This window comes from Mauremys reevesii, linkage group 10 (genome assembly GCF_016161935.1).
Source record: "Mauremys reevesii isolate NIE-2019 linkage group 10, ASM1616193v1, whole genome shotgun sequence".
NCBI classification, from domain to species: Eukaryota; Metazoa; Chordata; order Testudines; family Geoemydidae; genus Mauremys; species Mauremys reevesii.
In genome coordinates this window covers 8350058-8372655 of record NC_052632.1, presented here as the reverse complement: position 1 = coordinate 8372655, position 22598 = coordinate 8350058, and the positions used below count along the sequence as shown (strand labels likewise).

Sequence of the window (22598 nt, the reverse complement as noted above, 5' to 3'; positions counted from 1 at the left end):
TGACTGTCATTTCAGACAGGTGTCAATGTATAAATTTGATTTGTAAGTCTCCAGAAAGATCCTGCTTAAGTAAATTGTTAGTTGATCTCTTGTGGCAATGGAAAGTAACTTTTTTCTTCCTGACATTTTGTCTGATTCACAAGAGATCAGAAATTATATTAAGGAAACTGTATTGCAAAGTGATTAAGAGCAGAGAAGTGTTTGCAGCTTTCTCTTTTAAAACCTGAAAGGAAAGCATAAGTGATAATGATGAACTGAAAATAACTTCCTATGTGTGAATGAGCAGCGAGAACTATCTAAGCATTATATCCTGGCAAAAAAAAAATCCAATAATTAAATTGTTGATTACAACTGTACAGTGTTCCTCTTAATCAGCATATAAAAACTATATCCAACTGCATGACACATTTTTGCTATATATAAAAAGAATACTTAGGCTCTGACTAAGTCATCAGTTGTATACCACTGATGAATATAAGAATGAAACTGAATTATGGTGGGAAAGGAGTTTGATCCGTTATAGACTGCCAGCGATGCTTTTAGAGCTTTAGATGTCATGCAAATATTTCCTTATGCCATAGGAGATTAATGTTGTGATTTGAGATTTTTTGGGGGGGGTTGTTTTTTGCTGAACTAGGTTTTTAAAAAAAAAAGTTTACATTATCACCATCACTATGATAAAGGCGGGTGAGTACATTTTTTCCTGTAGATGGTACATTTTCATAGCGGTTTTGTAAAGTAGCTATAGTTACAGGATTTGATTATTTTCTGGGCCAACATCCACTTGGCCCAGGGAAAGGGGACAGGCCCTCAGGAAGATGGTACTAGGTTCCCTGATTATCTGCTTTGCACAACTCCTGCTCCAGTATAGGTTAGAGCAGCCTAAAGGCTGCTCTGACTTATGCTAGCATGCATTGATCTCCATGAGACACTTTACCAGTTTAGAATTGCTAGAACACAATAGTGATACAGCTAAGCCCCCTGCACCAGTGGCAGAAGACAGTGTGGCACAGGAGCTGGTTATACCAGTTGAGATGTTGCCTCTCTTAGAGGAATTCTCAGCTGGCCATATACTGAGCAGAGCAGAGAGGCTGGATCGAAGAAAAGAATCTGGCTCTCCCACTGTGTCGCGGGTTGAACACGACAGGTTTTCTCTTATGCCAGATTTATTGTATTAAATTATTTCAATTGGTTTAATGGCCTGTCTTAATGCCCACTTATTTATTTTATGTAGAAGTTTCTGGACAGAGCAAAATATTCAGAAATGTACACGATAAAACCAGCACAGTAATGAATATTTTCTTTTATATGCACAAGAGAAGACCTGTTGGCTGCCGTACATGTATTGTCATATTTATTGGTGTAAATAAACCCAAATCAAGCAATAGCAACTAGGAGTTGGAAGCAGGGGTGAGAAGAGAGAGCATTCTGAGGCCATGGTCCTGCAAAGGGATCTGTGTGAGCAGGCCCTTATGATGTCAGTGGAACGCCACACAAATGAAAGGGTCGGCCCTTTTGGATCCTTTTGCATAATCAGCCTGTAGCTGATTTGAACAGGGAGCTAAAACGTTGGTTCTTATAACTGAACGCAATATAAACTATTTTTTTGCTTCTTTTTCAGATTACTCCTTGACTAGTGCAGACCTGTCTGCCCTGCAGGGCTTTAACTCCCCAGGAATGCTGTCTTTAGGACAGGTATCTGCCTGGCAACAGCACCATCTAGGGCAAGCAGCCCTCAGCTCTCTTGTGTAAGTGGATCTGTAATGTTAACTTACCACACCCGGCTGGGAATATCTGCTACTTTGATTGCAAATGAATAATCCTGCGTTTGACACTATTCAATAGGACTCTACTTTAATTTCTCCCTCAATGTACATGTTTGCCAGTCAGCTCACTGGTTGTGAAATTACTGTAGTTATTTAAAAAAAAAAAAGTGGGGAGGGGGGTGGGGAGGAACCTTGCCCTCCAATTGGACTGTTCAGTATGTAGCACACTGCTGGTTCTGTGTACGTAGTAATGCTGACAAACATCTCCACTCTGCAAACATTACCAAGAAAACACCTACCTGAAAGCTTGAGACACATTTCAAAAAATTAAACATTTCTATTTGTCTTAATTCCTTTAAACACAAGTAAAATACGTAAGAACAAACCACAGAGTAGTTGGACACTCAAGTTCCATGGAAGAGCACAGCACTAATGGAACAATTGTATGCAAAATTTTATCCATTTCTTCCTGCTAAAAGACACTTTAATCTAACTGCTTATGCTTCATCTGGGGCTTATTGAACAATAACGTATGTAATAAATACCACCTCTCTGTGAATTAGTTCAGGATGCTGACACACCTTTAATTCACAATTTTCAGCTTTGAGTCCTACACTAAGCATTCAATAAATGTTTATTTCTGCATTTAGCTTGGATTCAGTTTGAGTATGGGCTACAAGATTTCACAACGCTTAATATTTAAATATAAATATGAATTGTAACATTTTTTTATTTCCCCAGTGCTGGAGGCCAGTTATCTCAGGGTTCAAATTTATCCATTAATACCAACCAAAACATCAACATAAAGTCCGAACCAATTTCACCTCCACGGGACCGTGTGACTCCATCTGGGTTCCCTCCGCAGCAGCAGCAGCAATCTCGGCAGGAAATGGGTCGTTCCCCTGTTGACAGTCTCAGTAGTTCCAGCAGTTCTTATGATGGCAGTGATCGGGAGGACCCAAGAAGTGATTTCCATTCACCTGTTGGGTTGGGAAGACCACCAAATACAGAAGATAGAGAGAGCCCATCAGTGAAACGGATGAGAGTGGACACATGGGCAACATAAACTTTCAGCATTGCCACTTCTATTTTGTGTTATCACAGTGAACTGTCCTGACATATCTAAATATATATATAAGGACATGAAATAAATATATTTATATGTATGTACATACATGCATATATATATCTTCACATGTGTATATATATGTGCGAGTGTATGTAGCATACACAAAATCATCAGGCACTTACTACAAACTCCTTGTATAGCTGCAGATGTCCCATGGTAAAAATATAACAAAACAATCCTATAGGCATTGGTCTAGTCTGGCACTTACCTGGACATGCTGTTTTAATAATATAACCTGTTCTGCAAAGAAACATTGTACCTGTCTATAATCCTGCCACACTAGATTGCAGAAACCAAGAGGGCTCCCCTGTAGTAGTGTCCCCATGTGTTTTATTAAAGCTGTATGGTTACTTGTAGTTAAGAAACAATGCTTTGTAGCAGCAGAGCAGTAGAAAAGCAGGAAAAAGAAAGCAATACTGTACATAAAATGTCCTTTATATTACCCAACCTGGCATGGGTCTCTGTTGCAGAGAGTGCATGGCGAAGGGCTGAAGGTATAAAAACCTGTTTTGCACGTGCAAAAAAAATGTATTGGGTCAAAGAAGTGGTTCTTAATAATAAAGAGTGAGAGAGAGAAGACATAGAGAACTCGCATGAAATATTCAGAAAATAGCCTAGAAAATAAAGCATTAACAAAATAAAAGTAATATATTAAGTTATAATTGGAATATGTTTGAAAAGTTTCTTTTTACGTTCTATCTTTGAAAAATATAGAAAGAAACGGATTTAGCTCATGTATATTTTATATTAAAGAAAACAATACCCTTATGAATTGAAGACTATATATAAAAGTTATATACAGTACTTTTGGACACATTCTGCTATGAATTATTTATATAAGCCAAAGCTGTATGATGTAGCTTTTTGTAGAGTATAGTTTTATCTTGTTATTTTGACTTTCTAGTTTTTTGCTTTCAGAAGAGGAAAAAAAACCTTGCAGGCAGAACATTGGGGGAAAAATAAGCCATGAACACTTATTATTCTATATGTAAATTAAAATTTGAGCCAAACTCTTTGTGTATATAGCATCTTAAATATATCACCTTTGGTGTAAGTACCTATGTATTGTACGTTCACCAGATTAAAAAGTATATTTTTGTGGATTGACGCCAACTTGAAAAAAGGCGAGGTCCTTATTAAGTAGAGTATTCACTGTTTAATATTTACTATTTTGTTAAATATACTGTACTTTCTTTGGATTTTAATTATTATTAATATTATTAGCCAGATTTTTCAGAGGATGTATAAAGGGGTTGTCCCCTTCACTGGTGGTGAATGTGTGCCGTTAAAATGTAATCTCTGTGCTGTATGGTTAAGCTTCATTATACATTTTATATATGTGTATATAAATAGCAAAGTGGCAAAAAAAAAAAAACAACAAAAATCCGGTGTTAAGTTCATCCCACATAAATATTAAAAATCTGTTACAACACATTTTAAGGCATTATTTTAAAACTGCCTCTTGTGAGAAAATATTCAGTGGAAAAACTTGACCTAATTACTTATGTTAGGGAAATGATAACACGTATCAGATGAGCATAAAAGGTTTTGTAAGTGGTAAGTGGTTTGGGACAAAACATTTGCATTGCATTGGAAAGAAATCCTCTCATGTCTCCTAACACTCAAAAAAATTGAGCAAGAAATCCAAATACCCAACATGCGATGTATCTGGTTGGTACCTAACGTTCTGATCCTGCAATTCTTTCTCATGCATTAGTGAGCCTGCTTGCAAGAGTTAAGTAAGAAATTCGCCCATCATTCAGGGATGTTAAGGAGTACCATCATCTCCGCTTTTAAACTGATATTGCTATTGCTAATCTATTGAAGTTGGGCAAAGATTTACTTAAAACTGGATCTGTACAGAGTAAGTCTCGAAGGGAGGGGCAAAAATCTGACACAATTCGCTTTGCTTTAGTAACTATGTGCTTAACTTATGTTTTGAGTTAAAACTCTGTGCTTTCAAATCCCTGCTACTTCTCGTCATCCTGTGTATGCAATATAATTATATCCCTCCGCACGACGAACAAAATAAAATGTAGACTTGTAAGAAACATAAATCTAGCTACTAGCCACTCCAATTTTGGGAAAAATTGAAGTTGTTTTATGTGTTACACAAAACTTTTTGAAGTTAATTCTGTATATTTATTAAAACATTTTTCTCTTGGGCATTCAACACTTTTTAAGGAAATTTTCTAGTAAAGTCACTCAGTTGATGCTATAATTAAAAAAAACATGAGAGGTAGAAATGGAAATCCAGTGTGTACCACCATCTCCTTGGCATCTGCTTGTACATGGAATGATCCAAGAACAAGTGTACTGCAGGTGGATTTCAAGACTAAATCTGTTGTGTTGTCAGTGTAACTTAAAATTATGGAATTTTTTAAAACATTTGAGGCAAACTTTGACTTCCTTTCAAATTAATCTACATTTAGTAAATTGAAGCTAGAGTAGTCACTGCAACAGAAGAGCCTACAGAGGATTTCAATTTTCAAATGAAAACTGCATTTCCAAAGTATTTCAGTTCACTTACTGTTTCACGGAACCTTTAATGCTTTGAAAAGTTATGTGATTTTTTTTTGTTATTTATGCACGTATATGAACTTTGCTGTACATTTGAGTGGGAGTTCTGCATTCACATTTACTGTCTATTTTCTTGTGTGCCTTATGAGATGGCTTTGCTGACTGTATGTCAATAGTCTTTATTTCTATGCAGGTTTGTAAGCAGTACTATTACTGTTTTCTAAAACAATGTTATATAAGGTTTGGAGTTTGTATTTAAATCACACCAACTGACTAATGTAAAACTTGTGCAATTCTTAGGAATTGAGGATCAGACTGTTAACCTGTTGCCCATAGCCCTGTAATGGACTCCAGTAGATAAGCCTTTGCAACAACATCCCATCTATCTGTGGAAGAACTCCACACCATAGAAATCATAGGGGAACTCAGATTTTTAATAACACTAATCGTGTAAGTTTGGAACATACTTTTTTTTAGGAGATGTAGAAGTGTTTTGTAGAAGAAAGGACATGGCACAGGAGAACATTTCAGCAATTAAAAAAAATGAATATAGCATTTTTTATTAAGTAAATTTAATAAGTGCAGTTCAAGGTAGGGTTGCAGATAGATCAAATCTACTGTGAACCTATTTGGCTCGTATTGATTCATGAGAGTTGTACCTGCTAAAATGACAAATCATCTTTGAGCTCTAACTAATAGTATTTAAAAATATATATATAATCAGGGGTTTGTTGAAGAAAAATGCCTTAGCATTTCCTTTTATTGTAAAGGACACTAATGCATCAAAAACTTTTCTGAATTATTATGCGCACAAGAAATATATAGTAAATAAGGAACATAATAACTCCTAGCAGTTGATCGTGGGAAGAAATTAAATTAGAATGTGAAAGAAAGACTTATAAATGTAAACAGTTACTTCTTAGTAGAAACTTTCTTCACTTTGCTGTGCAAGAGAACACTGCTTTGCTATATTTAAAATGGCTTTTTTAAAAGAGATTTATGTATTTGGTAAATGTTTGTAGTCAACAGTTCACACAAGAAGCTGTTCACGGCTTAATGATGATAAGCCGTTTGGCGGCACAAGCTGGACTTTGTTGCCATCCTTGAGACGAATCTTTTAAGAAAAAAATAAGTTAATCTCAATTTTTCCCTGAATGTGTTGTTTTTCTTCATTATACAATAAATATTCTAGTGAACTTTTTATCAAATGGTTAAGAAAATGCTAGAAGTTGTTGTAAAATATTTGTATCCTGCATTCACTAAAGTAAAAATACTGGCTTTTACTGTGTACTCCAGACTCTGTCGTATTTGCAGAGTATAGTGCTTTTATCATGCGATTTCTCCTTCTCCCTAGCATCTGAAAGAATACTTTCAGCTTGACTCTAAAGAGCACCTGTTAATAGAATCATGGACCCATTTTCATCCGGATGGATTTTTTTAAGCCAATAGAATTATATCCATTCATATATTTTTCTCATTGTAGCCAGAATTGAGTAGTTCTGACATAAATCCATATAATAAAAGAAATATGAATAGACAAATACAAAAATTGGTGTAAATGAAATTTTCATAATTTAAATAATTCCTTTGTAATGTTGAAGTCGGCACGCGAGCTGATTTTCAGTGACACACACACTGCCTGGGTCCTGACCACCGGTCCGGGGGGCTCTGCATTTTAATTTAATTTTAAATGAAGCTTCTTAAACATTTTAAAAACCTTATTTACTTTACATACAACAATAGTTTAGTTATATATTATAGACTAATAGAAAGACCTTCTAAAAACGTTAAAATGTATCACTGGCACGCGAAACCTTAAATTAGAGTGAATAAATGAAGACTTGGCACAGCACTGGTGAAAGGTTGCCGACCCCTGGACTAGTCTCTAGCTCCCCTTGAGAAATGTTAAGTATATTTGTGGCTGCTGCTGGCTCACTCTTTTCCTGTAGGTGGCAGTGGCCTTGCTTTCATCAGTTATCCCTGCCTCACATCTCCACTTGTCCTGCAGATTATTTTAGGTGTCACTCCTCTTTAGCACCGCAAAATGTGGGCTCTTCTGATGGCTGTGCTTCCCTTCAGCTGGAACTCACCCCTAGAGCAGTACCCTCCAATGCGCCAGACTTCTCTTCTTTCCTGGAAGCTTCTGGCCATGTACCTTGACAGCTCTACCCTGCATTTCATCTCCTCCTACTTCCCCTGTGTTGCTGCTGCCGCCTCAAATTCCTAGAGAGCTCAGTGCAGCCAAAGCAATGGAGGAGTGAAAGCTCACAACTGTTGCTAACCATGGCACAACTTCTGGTGCTGGGCTAGAAGAATGGTCAGTTAGCAAAAAGTCAACTCACTGCCACTGATAATTCTGCTAACAAAGCAGGAGAAACCTCTTTCTCCCAAGAGCCCTATCCCACAATTTCAGGTTCTGTGCTTCATTGTGAATCTCTCACAGGGAGCCACTACCTGTGCCCAAACCCCCCTCTCCTCTTAAACAAAAACAAAAACTTGTCATCTGTCCCACTGGGCCAAATTCTGCATTTCACCACTGAAAACTGCTTCGGTTTCTCCTTTTCCTGATTTATCTTGCCCAAGCAACAGCTTTTCTGGCTCTCACATTCCATTATAAGCTGGAGTCTGGGTGCTAGTTTCAATTCCTGGCTCTGGCGGAGGGCTCTTCTTGGCAGGTTTTGAAGCTGGTTGAATCTTATGGCTAAAAATATTCAAAGTGCAGCTACAGCTGCTGAAAATGAATTCACTGTTATTTCTCAGTTAGCTCCCACAGGTACCTTGCTCTAGGCTGTCTGATGGTTTTTTTTAAAGCTGGTTTTGTCGCTGCTGGGTGCTAGGAGCCCTGTCCAGTCAGATGCTAGGGTGCAATAGGCCTGGTCAAACAACTGTGGTCACCCTATGAAAAGGTAGGTGTTGAGTACAAAAGTGGCATCTAGTAATAGAATGAAATCGCAATCAATACTGCAGCTTCTGGCGGTCGACTGTATTAACTATGCTAGTATCCAAGAGTTAAGGCAGATTGTAACATGTTGAACGGAGCACAATTGTATTAAGCGCTGGATTAGCAAAGCTTGCTACAATTTGGAAACCTAAAATGGGCTTGGGAGGCTCATAAAATGGAGGCAACATTTTCATGTTTGGCTATAGTCTTGTAAGAGCTTTCCCTACTCATCTCTTTCTGCTGCAGCTTAACACATCTAGGGGGTCTGTTGACTCCTGGATAGCAAGAGACTACGTCATGAGGTCATTTCTTTTGGGGGGGGGGGCGCAGAGGGGTTGGTGAGCAATGTGCCGCCTTTGGCTGTGAGTTGTGGGATAATTTTCAGCAGTCTAGACAGTTCAGGCTCGGGTGGAGTGGGGGTAGAGCCAGGGATTGAGCAGTGAGCACCCCCAACACATTGGAAAGTTGGTGCCTATAGCTCCAACCCCAGAGTTGGTGCCTATACAAGGAGCCGCATGTGGCTGCAGGACCACAGGTTGGCCACCCCTGCCCAAGAGCAATAAAATGAGTATGTTGCAAAATGTGGAAATACCAGTAAATTATGAGGATGGAAGCTTAATACTGTACATTAGTTTTCAGCTAATGTCAAACTTCAGCTCAGCAAAATGCTGCTCAGTAGCCAGATGTGTCGTTTTCCCCATGAAGCAAACCACCATTTCTGTGACTTCAGGCACAAAGGGATGCAGTGCCTAAGCCTATGATACTGTTAGCTTTAAAAATGCCTGAACAGAGTGACATTCAACAGAAAAACGTGATCACAGGAACAGCAATTGCTACAGTTGTGATTGCTTAACCGTTTCCATGTTACTCTAGCGTCAGCTGCTACTAACGTTCCAAAGCTTGCAGCTTTGATGCTGAAATGGGCCGCTGCCTAAAGCTTACCATTGCGCTAGGAAGTGTGAGCAAAACCCTTTCCTACCTACTTTTGAGTACCTGAAAGTGAAGGCACCTGAAGCCACAGCGGGGGGGGGGGGGGCATCAAAAGCTGAAGCTGGCAGCACAGAACCAGCCTCGCCGAGGCGAAGTGCCTTTGTATGTTCTCAGGGACTTTTGCTTTGCCAGTGAGCTGAGCCTTTGCAAATTGCACACTCGAGAGCTTTCAAGTGTGGTGCGGCATGTCTACAGCGTTGGATGGGGTTAAATGAGCAGCCTAGTGGGGCAGTAGCCAAGTCAAGGTGGTGCCCTTACATGCACGCGCTAAGACATACGGTTATCACAAAGGGGGGGGGGGGAGAGTCGTGAGCTCTCAGCCGCCACCTCAAACGCTGCTTTGCCGCCAGCATTTACAATGGTGTTAAAAACGTGTTTTTAATTCATTTGGGGGGGGGGTGTTGCACTCAGACACTTGCTGTGTGAAAGGCGTCGCCAGTACAAAAATTTGAGACCCACTGCTCTAAGATGTGCAGCTGGGACTCTTGCTCTGCAGTGGAGGAAGCACAGGTAAGTCTTTTCCCCTTTTTTACTTGCATCTGAAGAAGTGGGTATTCACCCACGAAAGCTCATGCTGCAGAACGTCTGTTAGTCTATAAGGTGCCACAGGATTCTTTGTTGCTTTTACAGATCCAGACTAACACGGCTACCCCTCTGATACTTCCCCAGCTGTGTGGTGCCTAGCAAGGGGCTCCCACTAAAGGGGCATGAACAAGGTGTTCAGGTGATGCTTTGCCAAAAATCTGTGTTAAGAATTATTCAGCTAACACGTAATCGTCACAGCTAAGGAAGGCCGTAGTAGGCAGCTAAAGCTGACCTAGGCAAAGCAAGTTTGGTTAGGTGGTTCTAAATATATTTTTGTAGGGGTGGTGGAGAGCTGGTTTCTTTATCTCGTAGCGCTGAGGTTTTTGGTGATAAAGACTTTGCTTTTACTATAACATAGACATGGTCAGCTGGTCACGGGGGGCAGGGCAGGAGGCGTGGCACACTGACAACTGTGACCTGGGATTAATATCCCAAAAGAGCAGTTCTGTGAAACTGGCACCACCTTAATCAGCAGCTCAGCTCCCCGTGCACATTGAACCTCAGCTGTGCTGACGTCAGTGATTCTCAACCTATTTACCATTGTGGGCTGCATCCAATACTACCTGTTTGGCCCTGAGGCTGTCACATGGGCCGCAGCTATGTGCTGATTGGGCTGCAAGTGGTCTGTGGGCCACAGGTTGAGAACCACTGGTTTACTACTTTTTATTCCGGTTAACCCTGCTGAGCCAACATGGCTGAGAGCGTCTGCTCTGGATTCTGTTCCTCTTTGTGTGCCAGCAGACTCGTTCGCTGGTTTTCACCTGTGTAACTCCCTGAAAGCACGGGCCCGATGGCACAGCTTATCAATGAGGGGACAATTAGCAACACTTAAAATAAAACATTTGCAGGCTATCTGACAAAGGAGAAATCCAGCTCCTTTGAGTCTCCAGTCCCAGGCTGATTTTAATCATGGGTGGCAATTTGATGGGTTATCTTGAAAACTTAACGTGTTTGATAAGGAAACACAGTAAACAAGGGTGATCTTTACAGTCACATTTCAGAGCAGAACTTTCAACATTCCAGTCTGCCTCTTGGAGTGAAAGATTTAAATTTTATATTGTGTTTTCCATGTCAGTAGTGAATAGGAACGTACATATTAAAAACACTTAATATTTGTAGCCAGCATTCTGCAATTTCGAACTGGATACGCTTGGATATTTTGGTCCCACAACTAATGGCCACAGTACTCTGCCTTCTTTGTGATTATGTTTCCTTGTAAAGTAAATGTTTATAATTGAAACAAATTCTTAATCTGACCAGTGTCTGGCCACGGTTCTGTCCTAAAACTTGCTTTAAGGAAAACTGCAACATTAAACAACATAGTGTAGTTCAAAAGATACGGCTAAAGAAACAGACCGCAGTCCAGAATCGTTCCTATTGTGCTTTTATTGAATTTTTCTTCATTTAAAAATGTAATATTAACCTACAGAAGGGACCAGTTTTCCTTCACAGAAGAAAAATATATTTTTTAAATGGCTACAGGTGGCTTTAAGAAAGCAGATGCTTTAGGTTATTTCTTTAAAAAAATTATGTTCCCTCAAGCCCCCTTGAAGCATGACAAGAGCTTCCTACTTGCTGCAGGAAGAATATTTGTTTATCAGTACCGTGACTTAACACTGTAACTCAGGAAGAGTCTGTTTACTTTATTCATTGTACCCAGATCCCTTTGCAGCAAGAAACTAGTTTTTCAGATACATTTTTCATTTGAGTCATAAACACAAATGCTGTCCATGCGTTTGCCTCAGGCCAGCAAGACTTTATTACTGACATAATTGATCTTAAAGACAGAACTTCTAGCTCTTAACTTCAACACCCATCTCAGAACCTTAGATAAGATAGTCATCAGCACTTAGATTAATTTGGGACAGACATGGCTAGTACTAATCACTGTGCTCATAAATTTCAGATCTGAATTTCCTTCACGTTGCCTCATTGACTTGTGTATTTATGTGACAACAGTGCCCTCTAGTGACAAGACAATAGCAGGCAATTCCTTAATTCAACAAATCATTTCAAAAGTTGTTTCAGTCTATCATTTCCTCCTTTACCTACTTAATTTTGTGTTATTAAATACATCTAAAACTATTGACTCTTGTATCTGAGTGTTTGAAAGAGAGAGAAAAAAAACCTTTATGTATTTTCTAATGACCGTTCTATTAATCTGTTTGAGTAGCAGCCGTGTTAGTCTGTATCCGCAAAAAGACAGGAGTACTTGTGGCACCTTAGAGACTAACATTTGAGCATACGCTTTCGTAGGCTATAGCCTACTTCATTGGATGCACAGACTGGACTCTATGCATCCGATGAAGTGGGCTGTAGCCCACGAAAGCTTATGAATCTGTGATTTGTACCCTGTTAAACAGTACTAATTCTATAACCATCCTCCAGTGAGGTGATGGTGGTGGGGGGACCCAGCTACCTTCTGCATTCAGCACCCTTGTGCTTTTCATACCATAATTTCAGCTAGTAGCCTTTAAGACAATCCGGCTGGTAAACAAATGCATTATAATTGCACTTCCTGGGATGTCAGTGTCTAGGCCTGGGGAAAGTCCAACTTCCTTAAACTTTGCTCTATGCTGAAAGTTAGCTTAGATTTAGGCAATATATTATGGAGATTTTGCTTATGTTATGCACAATGTTTCCTAAAGTATTTTGAATTCTACAACTTCAAAATGTCGATAGCAGGGGTTAGCCATGAGAAACGGTTCTGAATTTATTTTTAAAATGGCTACACCACGTAAGAGGTTTTTACTGCAGATTCAAACAACCCAAAGCTTAGTCTTCCTCCATATTTATCGCATATACTGTAAACATTTACATTTAGCATTCATTGTAAACAAATCTTTGAAAAATATACCCGATACCTGTGGGCCTCCGTTCAACAGACCAGAATGCATCAAGAACGGTTTAGGCTCTGGCCTCACGCAAGAGACCTTATCTCTGCATGGAGATGGGTGATCAGAAACATGACTGACTATCTACACAGGCCCTAAAAATGCCTAAAATTAGCCTACACCAGGTTTGTACAAGTTATGCTCCTCCTGAACTCCTAAAATAGCTGGGGGTTGTTTCCCCTGACTTTTGATTACTGTACAAAATGGAAAAACTCCTCACTGACCCATCTAGCTTAAACTCCTAAGAGCAACAACACTTGCAAGGCTGAAATGCAGTGCTGGAGATAGCTCACCGTGCAAAGACAAAGGGATTACCGACTAGTGACGCTATCTCAAGATGCCTTTAAGGCTGAGTCGGCCACTGCAGGTTGCTGGCAGGCTGGACTCTGCGGCTGAAGAGAACTTTTGCTATCACTATTGAGCAAAGGCTTTTACTGAGGAATAACCGACCTGAGGGCCGGTTCCTGCAGAGAGCTCTGGGTACCTGCATGGAGCCCAAATGAAGTCACAGGGCCTCCCTGCACAGGCAGATCCTTGCCTCCATGGCGCTCACAGCAGGCTAAGACCCTCCATCAATCTAGCACAAGTTAGCTTAATACTGTCATTGATAAGAGTATCCAGTGTCCTGCTTAGTTTTAACAGTGCCACGTACCAGAGCTAGTCTATCAAGCTAGAAAGGCATACGTAGGGTTAAACAGGCGGGGCCCACTCGGTTCTGCCAGAGAATGAAAAATGTTGTTTTAAGTTGTTGTGGGGGAAAAAATGCTCCATCCATACAAAATGTGTCTTCTCATGTGCTATTAGACTGCATTATTCCAATCAATAACCCATGCAGTATTTAAGAGCACACACTCTGACGTGTCTGCCTAGTTCAGATTTTTAGACAAGGCCACTCTTGAGAGGTACCTGAAACAAATAAAAGTAAATTAGGGCAAGCTACTTTCCCTTGGAAGGGTTGATAAACGCAAATGTCTGTTGCACGTGGTAAGCTACAAAACATCTTTATTCATTCAGAGAAAACACGTCACCCTGTGTTCAGTCAAGATCATTAGCTCACTTTAAAAAAAAATTAGCCACCTGAATCCAGTAAGGTCAGAGTTACTGGTTTATGGGTATCAGTGTTGGACGGTGAGGCAGTACTGGGCTGTATCTTCGCTTTGGGGGTTTCTACGACCAGTAGGTGCTGTGACAATTCCCCCCCCAATTCATGAGCTGAGCTATTAGAGGCAAAGGTTGTGTTTGAGGTATGGGCTGCAGCCCCAGTCTGTTGTGTTTTAAAATAGACAATATAAAATACTGGCAAGACTATTCCTATCAAAAGCATGATAAAAACTGCATTCCACCACTGGATTCCACAGTCTGCACCATTACTGGGCTCCTTCTGCCCCACTAAACCGGAGCGGGGGCAGTTTGGTGCGCCTATGCAGTAATCTGCATTTAAATGGACTTTGGATTGCACTACATCCTCAATGGTCTGGTCAATCCCCTTGAAGTAGTCAGTCAGGTCTCTGCTTTCACTATAGCTGCTGCTGCTGGTGGCTCCATCATCAGGCTCTGGTAGTTCAATCAGTGTCATTCCAGCCCGGGAAGGCGCATTCTGAGGAGGTTTTAACTCTTTGCTGGTCTCCGTTAACACCCCATGGGCCTTGACTGGAATCTTGATAGACTTCAGAGCATACAAGTCCTGCTCACAAATGAAGTTGTTGACACGTTTGATATCTGCAACCTACGGAATTCAGAAAGGAGAAACACGTAAACCTAAGGCATCACAATCCTTTACCAATATTGATTCACGAACAAACCAGGAAAATACAAAATGTCAACAGTGAAAACAAACACTGACGGAAACCTGCTGCTATGGGGAGTCTGGCTCACTGTCCTAACTGTTCTTGCAGCTCTCTGACGCTGCAGTCAGAGATTTCCTAGCAAGGTTAAGACTCCCAGTGAATCTTATATGTTACAGTCCTTCACATATTGAAAGGTGTAACCTTCAAGACACGTTCAGTAGTGTCTCCAGGAACCATCAGTTGTATTTGTCTTCAGCTTTGTCATTCCCATCCCTAGGTTTTCTGCTGTTCCTGTCAGCTGGGGAAATCCTTGGGACACAGGCCCAGATGTTTAAAAGTATTGCTGTTCTCAGTGCTGTGTGTCTAACTGATGGAGGAGCCTATATCTCATCTTCAAAAATGATGTCTGCATGTTGACTGCCAAGGGGATTTTGGTTCCCAGGGCTAGATTCACAAAAAGAATTAGTAGGGGCTGATTCGTGGAGTTAGGCACCTGAGATTCACTAATCCCTTATGTACCTGCCCCCACAAACCCTGTAATTGCCTAAAGAGAGTAAAGAGCAAAGATTGGTAGCACTACATGGCTGGCATGACATAGTGGTGGATGGAGAGAATCAAATCACTACAGATAACAGCACACAGCTGGCAAAATAAACTGGAAGATAATCTCTCCAGTAACTACATGATTTCTTGTTTACCCAGAATCTCCCACTGCTTTTTATTCTCCACTATGTCTTTGTCTTTCATTCACATCTCATGGCAGGGATTGTGTCTCACTGTGTCTACACAGCTCCTAGCACAAGAGGGACCTGAACCAAATGGGAGCTCCATTATAATATAAATGATAATGATCAAACCCAGCATTCACATACCCATCATAACTACCAAAGTAGTAAGAAGGATCCGAAATCGGCCCTGAACAGAATTCAGGCCTGGTTACAGCCTGGGAAACAAACATTGGGGTTGAGTTACTGGGTGTCATTGTAGGAGGCAGGACACACACTGCAGAACCTTGGACCCCTCGGGAAGTCATGTGAGAGATGAAAAGGCAACAAAGTAAACCCCAAGTGCAGCCTCATGTGATGCTCAGCTTTTCCATGCACAAGCCTCAGACTTGGGCCCTGGTTCTGGTCCTCAAGCAGCAGGAAAAGGTGACTGCTCTGCCTGAGAAAAGTGCATTCCTGTCAAGTTCCCAGGAACACCATCCAACCTGAGTTGGGGGAGGTTTACAAAGGTGCCGCAAGATACCAAGGGGGGGGGAGAACAGAGGACGGGCAGGACAGGACAGAAGGGCAATGTAACAAATTAACCAACTGCACTAAACCTAGCAGCAGAAATAGCACTCGGGACAGTATTTTCCTAGCATTTAAGCACATTACTGCACTAACACCTGTATATGCATTTGGCAATGAAAATCAGTCTAAGAACTCAGTAAATATCTCTCAAAGAAAAAAAAAACCCACACACACATTTTCCTTCCTGAATGAGCCAATATGCACCATCAGCTGCATCCTCATTGCCTGATCAAGGTACAGATCAATTTTTAAACAACAATATGTAATTACAGTACAGGGAGCCCTCCAGCAGCTTCACAACCGCTGCAGCAGGAGTCCTGTTGTCAATGCAGTGGATGCTCAATGGCCACTTGAAGACTTTGTCTTCGCCAGGTGGCTGACAGCCAGCACTGGAGACACAAGCCAGCAATCAGCACAGGTAAGGTGGCAGCTGGCTACAGGAGAGGAGGAGATGAGAATGCAGGACGCACACTTCTCTATTCACTTTCTCCACACCATTCATGATTGTATAGACTACCAGATCCCCCTGAGTAGTCTCTTTTCTAAGGCAAACAGCCCTAATCTCTTTAGACCAGAGGTGGACAAACTATGGCCCATGGGACCATCCTGCCTGGCCCCTCCCCTGCTGTCACCCCTTCCCCACAGCCACACTGCTGCGCAGGGACCACTCTGGCCCACCGCTCCTGCCGGGCTGCGTGGCTTGCACCCACCCACCTCCCAGGCTTTCCAATAAGCCAGTCCTGCTGCTCTGAGCAGCATGGTAAGAGGGCAGGGAGCGTGGGGGAGGGGAGGGTTGGATAGGGGGTGGGGTCTCAGGGGTGGTTGGGGCGGAGGGTGGTTGGATGGGATGGAGGTCCGGGGCGGTCAGGGGATGGGGGTTGGATAGGTGTGGGAGTCCGGGGACCTGTCCGGGGCCAGGGGTGTGGATAGGGTCGGGGCAGTCAGTGGACGGGGAGGGGGTGGGGGGGGGGAGGTTGGATAGGGGGCAGGGTCCCGGGAGGGAGCAAGGAGCAGGGGGGGTTGGGGGCTCTGAGGGGGGCGGAAGTGGGAGGGGTCGGCTAGCAGGTGGGGGCCAGGCTGATTGGGGAGGCACAGCCTTCCCTTCCCGCCCTTCCATATCGTTTCACAACCCTCACCTGGCCCTCGGGCCACAACGTCTGCCCAGCCCTGCTCTAGGCTCTCCTTGGACAGACGCCGTCCCATACTCCTGCTCATCTTTGTTAGCCTCTGAAACTTCTCCAGTTCCACTAGCTCCTGTCTGAGATGGGGCTTCTGAGGACCAGTATTCGAGGTGTGGGTGCAGCAGGGATTTATACAATGTCATTAGGATATTTTCGGTCTGATTTTCCTCCCTTTCCTAATACTCCCTAACATTCAGTTAGCCTTTCTGACCACTGCTGCACATTGAGCAGAAGTTTTTAAAGAACTATCCACAGTCATAGGCACCAACTTTCCCCAGGGCCTGTGGGAGCTCGCACCCCCTGCCCTGCCCCCATTCCAACCTCTTCCCCAAAGTCCCTACCCCCAACTCCGCCCCCTCCCTGCCTCTATTGGACCCCTTCTCCAAATCCCCGCCCCATGTCTTCACCAAGCGCACCATGTTCCCCCTCCCTCCCAGCTGTGTGAAACAGCTGTTTCGCGGCGCAAGCGCTGGGAGCTAGTGGGAAAAAGCGGGCACACAGCACGATCAAGGGAGGCGGAGGCAGAGGTGAGCTGGGCGGGGAGCTGCCAGTGCATGCTGAACACTCATGAATTTTTCCTAGTGGGTGCTCCAGCCCCGAAGCACCCACGGAATCGGTGCCTACATCCCCAGTGACTCACAGGTCTCTTTCTTAGTGTAACAGCTAATTTGGACTTTTCAGTGTCTATGTATAGTTGCAATATTTTTTCCAGTGTGCATTACTTTGCACTTATCTATATTGAATTTAATCTGCCATTTTGTTGCCCATTCAGTTTTATGAGATCCCTCTGTAATCAGGGATTTTTGCTTAACAGAGTGTAAGCTCCTTACGATCAGCGCTCGTCTCCCTTTTTCAGTACAGATGTTGTCCTCCCTCAACAAATTATTAATAATTGTGCGTTACCTGAGAGCTGTAACACACTTAGTCATCCAAATTATACAGAAATCCAGGTCATGCTGGGTGTGGGAGTGAATACACTTTACTTGTGTTATTAATTCCAAGACATCTGCACCCTGCATCACCTTGGTTTACACCTGGGTATCAATAAATACAGGACACACACAGAAGCAGGCGTCTTTCTGTGTCAGACAACTGAAGCCTCTCTCTGTATGCACAGAAACTGAACTACACATAACAGATCCCTAAACACAAGTGCTTACAAAACAAACACACATGAAGACAAGACTAAGGGAAGAAATTAAAGGAGCTGCATCATCTTGCTGCGGCTCTTACTTTACACCCATACTGCAGCGCTAGCTTGTTAAGGTTATCGCCCTCGGTGAGCTCTCGTTCCAGTAGCACCACATCCCCAGCTCTCTCTTGGGAAGAACTGCTTCTCTGCTGCTCCTTGCCCCTTGGACGTAATTCCATGAATTCAGATTCCTCCTCTGATGACTCATCCGGATCTGATCGGCCATTTGTAAACACATAAACGTGGCTGCTGGGATAATTATGAACAGTGACAGGAGCCTGAAAAGATCTGATTCGTCCCTCATAGAGCCTCATGTTTTATACTAGAGCCTGTAAGAGAAAACAGACATTTTAGTTGTACTGGTCATAAAACAACAGGTTTATTCACCACCATGCAGAACAGTGACAACAGACCAAAAGCACAGCACCCTGGTAATATGCACACAGTTAAGCCAGTACACGTCTGATACATTGATCTAGTCACCAGACCGCTCTGCAACATGCATCACCTTTCAACAATTGCACTGACAGTGGCATTTGTATCCACTTCAGCAAGGGAGGCTGTCACTGTCGCAACCTATGAAGCCTAGAATATTTCTTCACTGGCAGAAAAACTTTGCACGATGCTACAGTGCTCATTTTAACAAGGGTTCATTCCAGAAATTCTAGTTTAGCACTATTGCAAATAGTCAGAGATGAAAGAAAGATCACGCTGACCTTGTGGATCCATCCCAGGAGCTGGGTGTCTTTGGTTATGATAAAACTTCAGTATCCCAGAACCTACAGCTCATTTGCTACTGCCCTGATGTTAGAATCCAGCCCAATGCACCTTTTTGCATGATCATTTTGTAAGTCCTTGATTGTCTGCTCTTAGTCACAGAATTCTGAGTGATGGTCTTCTGCCCTTCCAACCCTTTTTATGGGATTGGAACAATTTTTCTTTTAATATAATCAATATTCAACATCAGCCTGAAACAATCAAGATGATTTCATCTTACAAATTAAATAAGACAAGAGCTTGCTCAGTTTTGTTCTTATTACAACTGGGACTAAAGCAACTAGACAAAGTCCTGTGAAACCAATGATAGTACAACTGGGGCTTAGAGTAGCAATTTGTTGCTATCAGAATCATGGCAAGGAAAAAACCCAACACATTTTTAAAGCCTTAATCCTGTTACAAACTCATGCGGAACTCACTGACTTTAATGGGTCTGCGCAGGGATGGGTTTTCCCATGCTGAGATCACTTCAGGCTAAGGTTCTGCATATAATGGGGCTCTCAGAGGGTCCAGTCTGGATCAGGGCCACACAGTGCTAGGTGCTGTACACGCACACGAACCTGCTTCAAAAATTTTTACAATCTAGTAGGACCACATCACCCCAAAGCTCATATATAAAGAGCTTCTTTAAGATACTGACCTTTGGCCAAGAAGCAATAAGCAAAGCAAACAGTAAGAGTGCAAGTGTGCTATGCTGGAGGTAGGATTTAAGTTTACTTTTTTGTTAGTTGTTCTTTCAGCCACAATGAGTTTTGTTTATCATTTCTCCCCACAGCACAGGAATTTGTCCTTGCCCACTCGGTGTTTATGTTTAGTGCGATCCACAGCTGCCCGAGATGGCTGTTATGTCTCAGCCTCTGCCTGCATGAAGCACTGGCATTTGAGCCCTTGTCGTACCAGTCGGGGCCCCAATCCTGCTCAGTTTGTTTATTTCCAGGGCATCAAAGCCCTGATTTCCCCTCCTGGCATTTAATACAGACAAAGCAGGCGGTGACTCCCCCATTGGTTTCAGCAGGGCTGTGTGGGAGCGACTGAGGGCAGAGTGAGAGCACAGGGTGTGACTGCAGTGGACTTTAGCCCAGTCTCTCGGGCTGACTGCTGCTAGCCACTTAAGAGGGAAGTGCCTGAGAGGGACATCACCTCCCAAGAACCAGCAGAAGCAGCTACCAAACTGAAAGCTGGAGCTGGGGATGGTTCAGGAGAGGGCTCAAAGGGATTGGTTAATGGGGTGACTTCATCAGCACCCTGGGATGTCCCACAAGTAGGAGCATGGGCCCGCTGCTGAGGCAGTGATTTCGAGGCGTGCCTTGTCAGCAGGCAGGCACCCAGCGCCTGGCACCACAGGCGGGAGACGCACCTTCCCGGGGTGGGGAAGGGAATGAACACTGAGCGGGGTGGGGGAGGAGGGGAAGAGCAATGGGGAACAGGGCATGGTTCCTCCACCCCCCACACATTCCCCTTTAGAAATAAGTCACTGCCCAAAGGGGCCCACCGCTTTCCCTCCCCCCCCCTCACTTCCCCAGTCCCCTTCTCCAGCTCCCCAGGAGGGACCAGCCAAGGTCCCTTCCTCCCCCTCCTGAACCCCAGGGAAAAACCTTTCAGACCAGCCAACTGCCCCCCTGCCCCATCTCATGCAGAGCGGAGCCCAGCCCCCGCTTCCAGCCCAGGAACACCCCCCCCCAACCCCAGGGAGGGGCGAGCTCCCATTGGGGACCCTAAGCAGGAATATCTGAGGGGGTCCCCCCCCCCCAAGCTGCTGAGGCCTTAAGCCATTGATAAGTCTATTTATGCGCTGGCTCTGCCTCCAGCCCAGCCCCCTCTCCCCCCGCGCCCGGGGGAACCCCGCCAGCCCAGCCCCCCCCCGGGGGGAAGGGAGAACCCCCGCCAGCCCAGCCCCCCCCCCCGGGAGGACCCCGCCAGCCCAGCTCCAGGGAGGGGGGGAACCCCCGCCAGCCCAGCCCCCCGGGGGGGAACCCCCGCCTCGCCTCTTAGCCCCGTTCCCGAGAGGGGGCCGGGCTCCCCCAGCACAGACCTCACTAACCCTCGGCTCCTTCGCTCTCCGGCCCTCAGCCGCCACATACAAACCCACTGTCTGCCCCTCCACCCGCACTGATTGGCTGGGACCGCGCAAGGCTGGGATCAAGGGCACACAGCGACCAATCGGCAGCGAGGATGGGCGGGGCCGCTGGGGAGGGCGAGTTAGGTTGAGCGGTCAGCGCTGGCCCGTGTCTGGGGCGGGCGGGGCAGCGTTAAAGGGCCAGTGTCCCTCCTCCCCGCCCCCGCCCCCCGGAGGCCCAGGGAGGGACAACGGGCTTCCCAGGGTCCCCGTGTCCGGGGCTTGGTCTGGCACTGCCCCCCCCCTTGCTGGCAGCTGGCACCCCGCCGGGAACAGGCCAGGCTAGTAGCCTGGGTGGGGCCAGCCCCCATCCTGGGAGAATGGGGGAGGGGGTTAGGCTCCCCCACCACCGGCCGGACTTGGCGACTGGAGCAACCAGCCCTCGAAGCGAAGCACAGGGAGCCGCCCTGCCAGCAGTACGTGCCACGCCCAGCCGGGGGTGAGAGGCACAGCGTCCGAAACAGCGCCCACGGTCCCACCGTCCAGGCCCCCGCACTCACCCATCGCCCAGGCGCCTTCCCAGGGCCGTGACTAGAGCCCAGGCGTGCTGAGGCCTAGGATCCGAGTCCTGCAGGAGCCATAGAGCCCTCTTCTTCCCAGAGCAGGACTGGAACCCAGAGCGCTCGATGGGGTGGCCGGGCGCCCAGTTTTGAACTGGAAAATCCAGTCGAAACGGGGCCCCGACAGTGTCTGGTCAGATCTACTGACCGGACACCCACTGTCCAGTTACTACGGGGGAGGCACCGGGTCATCATCCACGCCAGCCCCTACGCAGCCGAGGCTGCCCCCTACCTGGGAGATGGGTGGGGAAAGGTGGCAAGTGACAGGGAGGAGGAGAAAAGAGGAGTGGATGGGGTGGGACTTTGGGGGGAAGGGGTGAGGCCTCACAGGGAAGAGGTGGGGCAGGCTCCGGCCCTCCTGCTGGAGTGTCCTGTTTTTAAATATTACCACATTGGCAACCCTAGCTTTCATTCATAACTCTCTCCCCTCCCCCCAACTCTAATTGCCAGCCCATAATGTTCTTCTGAGGCAAATCCATGGTTTGAGGTCAGTTGGAGGCTTTGACAAAGGCTCAGGGATGGGCTCAGAGGTCCCCCTCCTCTGCCAGGATTTGGCATCTCCAGCACTTTACCTGGGTCTACATTCAAGGACCTTTGGAAGCTCAAGCCTGAGCATAGGGCAGATGCACATTAGGTAACAGTGAGGACAGTAGATTACACTCGCTTGCAGTTGGTTTCAAGTTCCAAGTGTCCCATGTTCCAAGTGTCCCTAAACCTTCAACTGCCACTGGATGACAGGTGATGGACCATGGGAAATTGCTCTGTTCTGTGCATTCCCGCTGAAGGTTTGACACTGTCACAAGACAGGATATGGGCTAGATAGACCATTGGTCTGACCCACTATGGCAGGGGTCGGCAACCTTTG

At 44.7% G+C, this 22598-nt stretch overlaps 2 protein-coding genes across 15 annotated transcripts in view; one reads left to right on the top strand and one right to left on the bottom strand.

Moving 5' to 3' along the window:
- Nucleotides 1–6705, top strand: part of MEF2A (myocyte enhancer factor 2A) — a 175846-nt gene extending 169141 nt beyond the window's left edge. For all 13 annotated transcript variants that reach the window (XM_039491481.1, XM_039491482.1, XM_039491484.1 and 10 more), the window contains 2 exons: nt 1622–1748; nt 2508–6705. In XM_039491481.1, coding sequence (XP_039347415.1) covers nt 1622–1748; nt 2508–2832 — 452 coding nt within the window. In that variant the 3' untranslated portion in view covers nt 2833–6705. The remainder of the gene's footprint in view (nt 1–1621; nt 1749–2507) is intronic.
- Nucleotides 6706–12659: 5954 nt separating this feature from the next.
- On the bottom strand, nt 12660–21183 carry LYSMD4 (LysM domain containing 4). Of its 2 annotated transcripts, none has more exons than XM_039490291.1 (3): nt 21090–21183; nt 18322–18609; nt 12660–14551 (listed from the first exon to the last, which is right to left on the bottom strand). In XM_039490291.1, the coding sequence occupies exons 2-3, from the start codon at nt 18592–18594 to the stop codon at nt 13895–13897; spliced, it is 930 nt and encodes a 309-aa protein (XP_039346225.1). In that variant the 5' UTR covers nt 18595–18609; nt 21090–21183; the 3' UTR covers nt 12660–13894. The 2 variants fall into 2 exon arrangements, with proteins under 2 accessions (XP_039346225.1, XP_039346226.1); XM_039490292.1 differs by having other exon boundaries at nt 21099–21175.
- Nucleotides 21184–22598: the final 1415 nt, after the last annotated feature.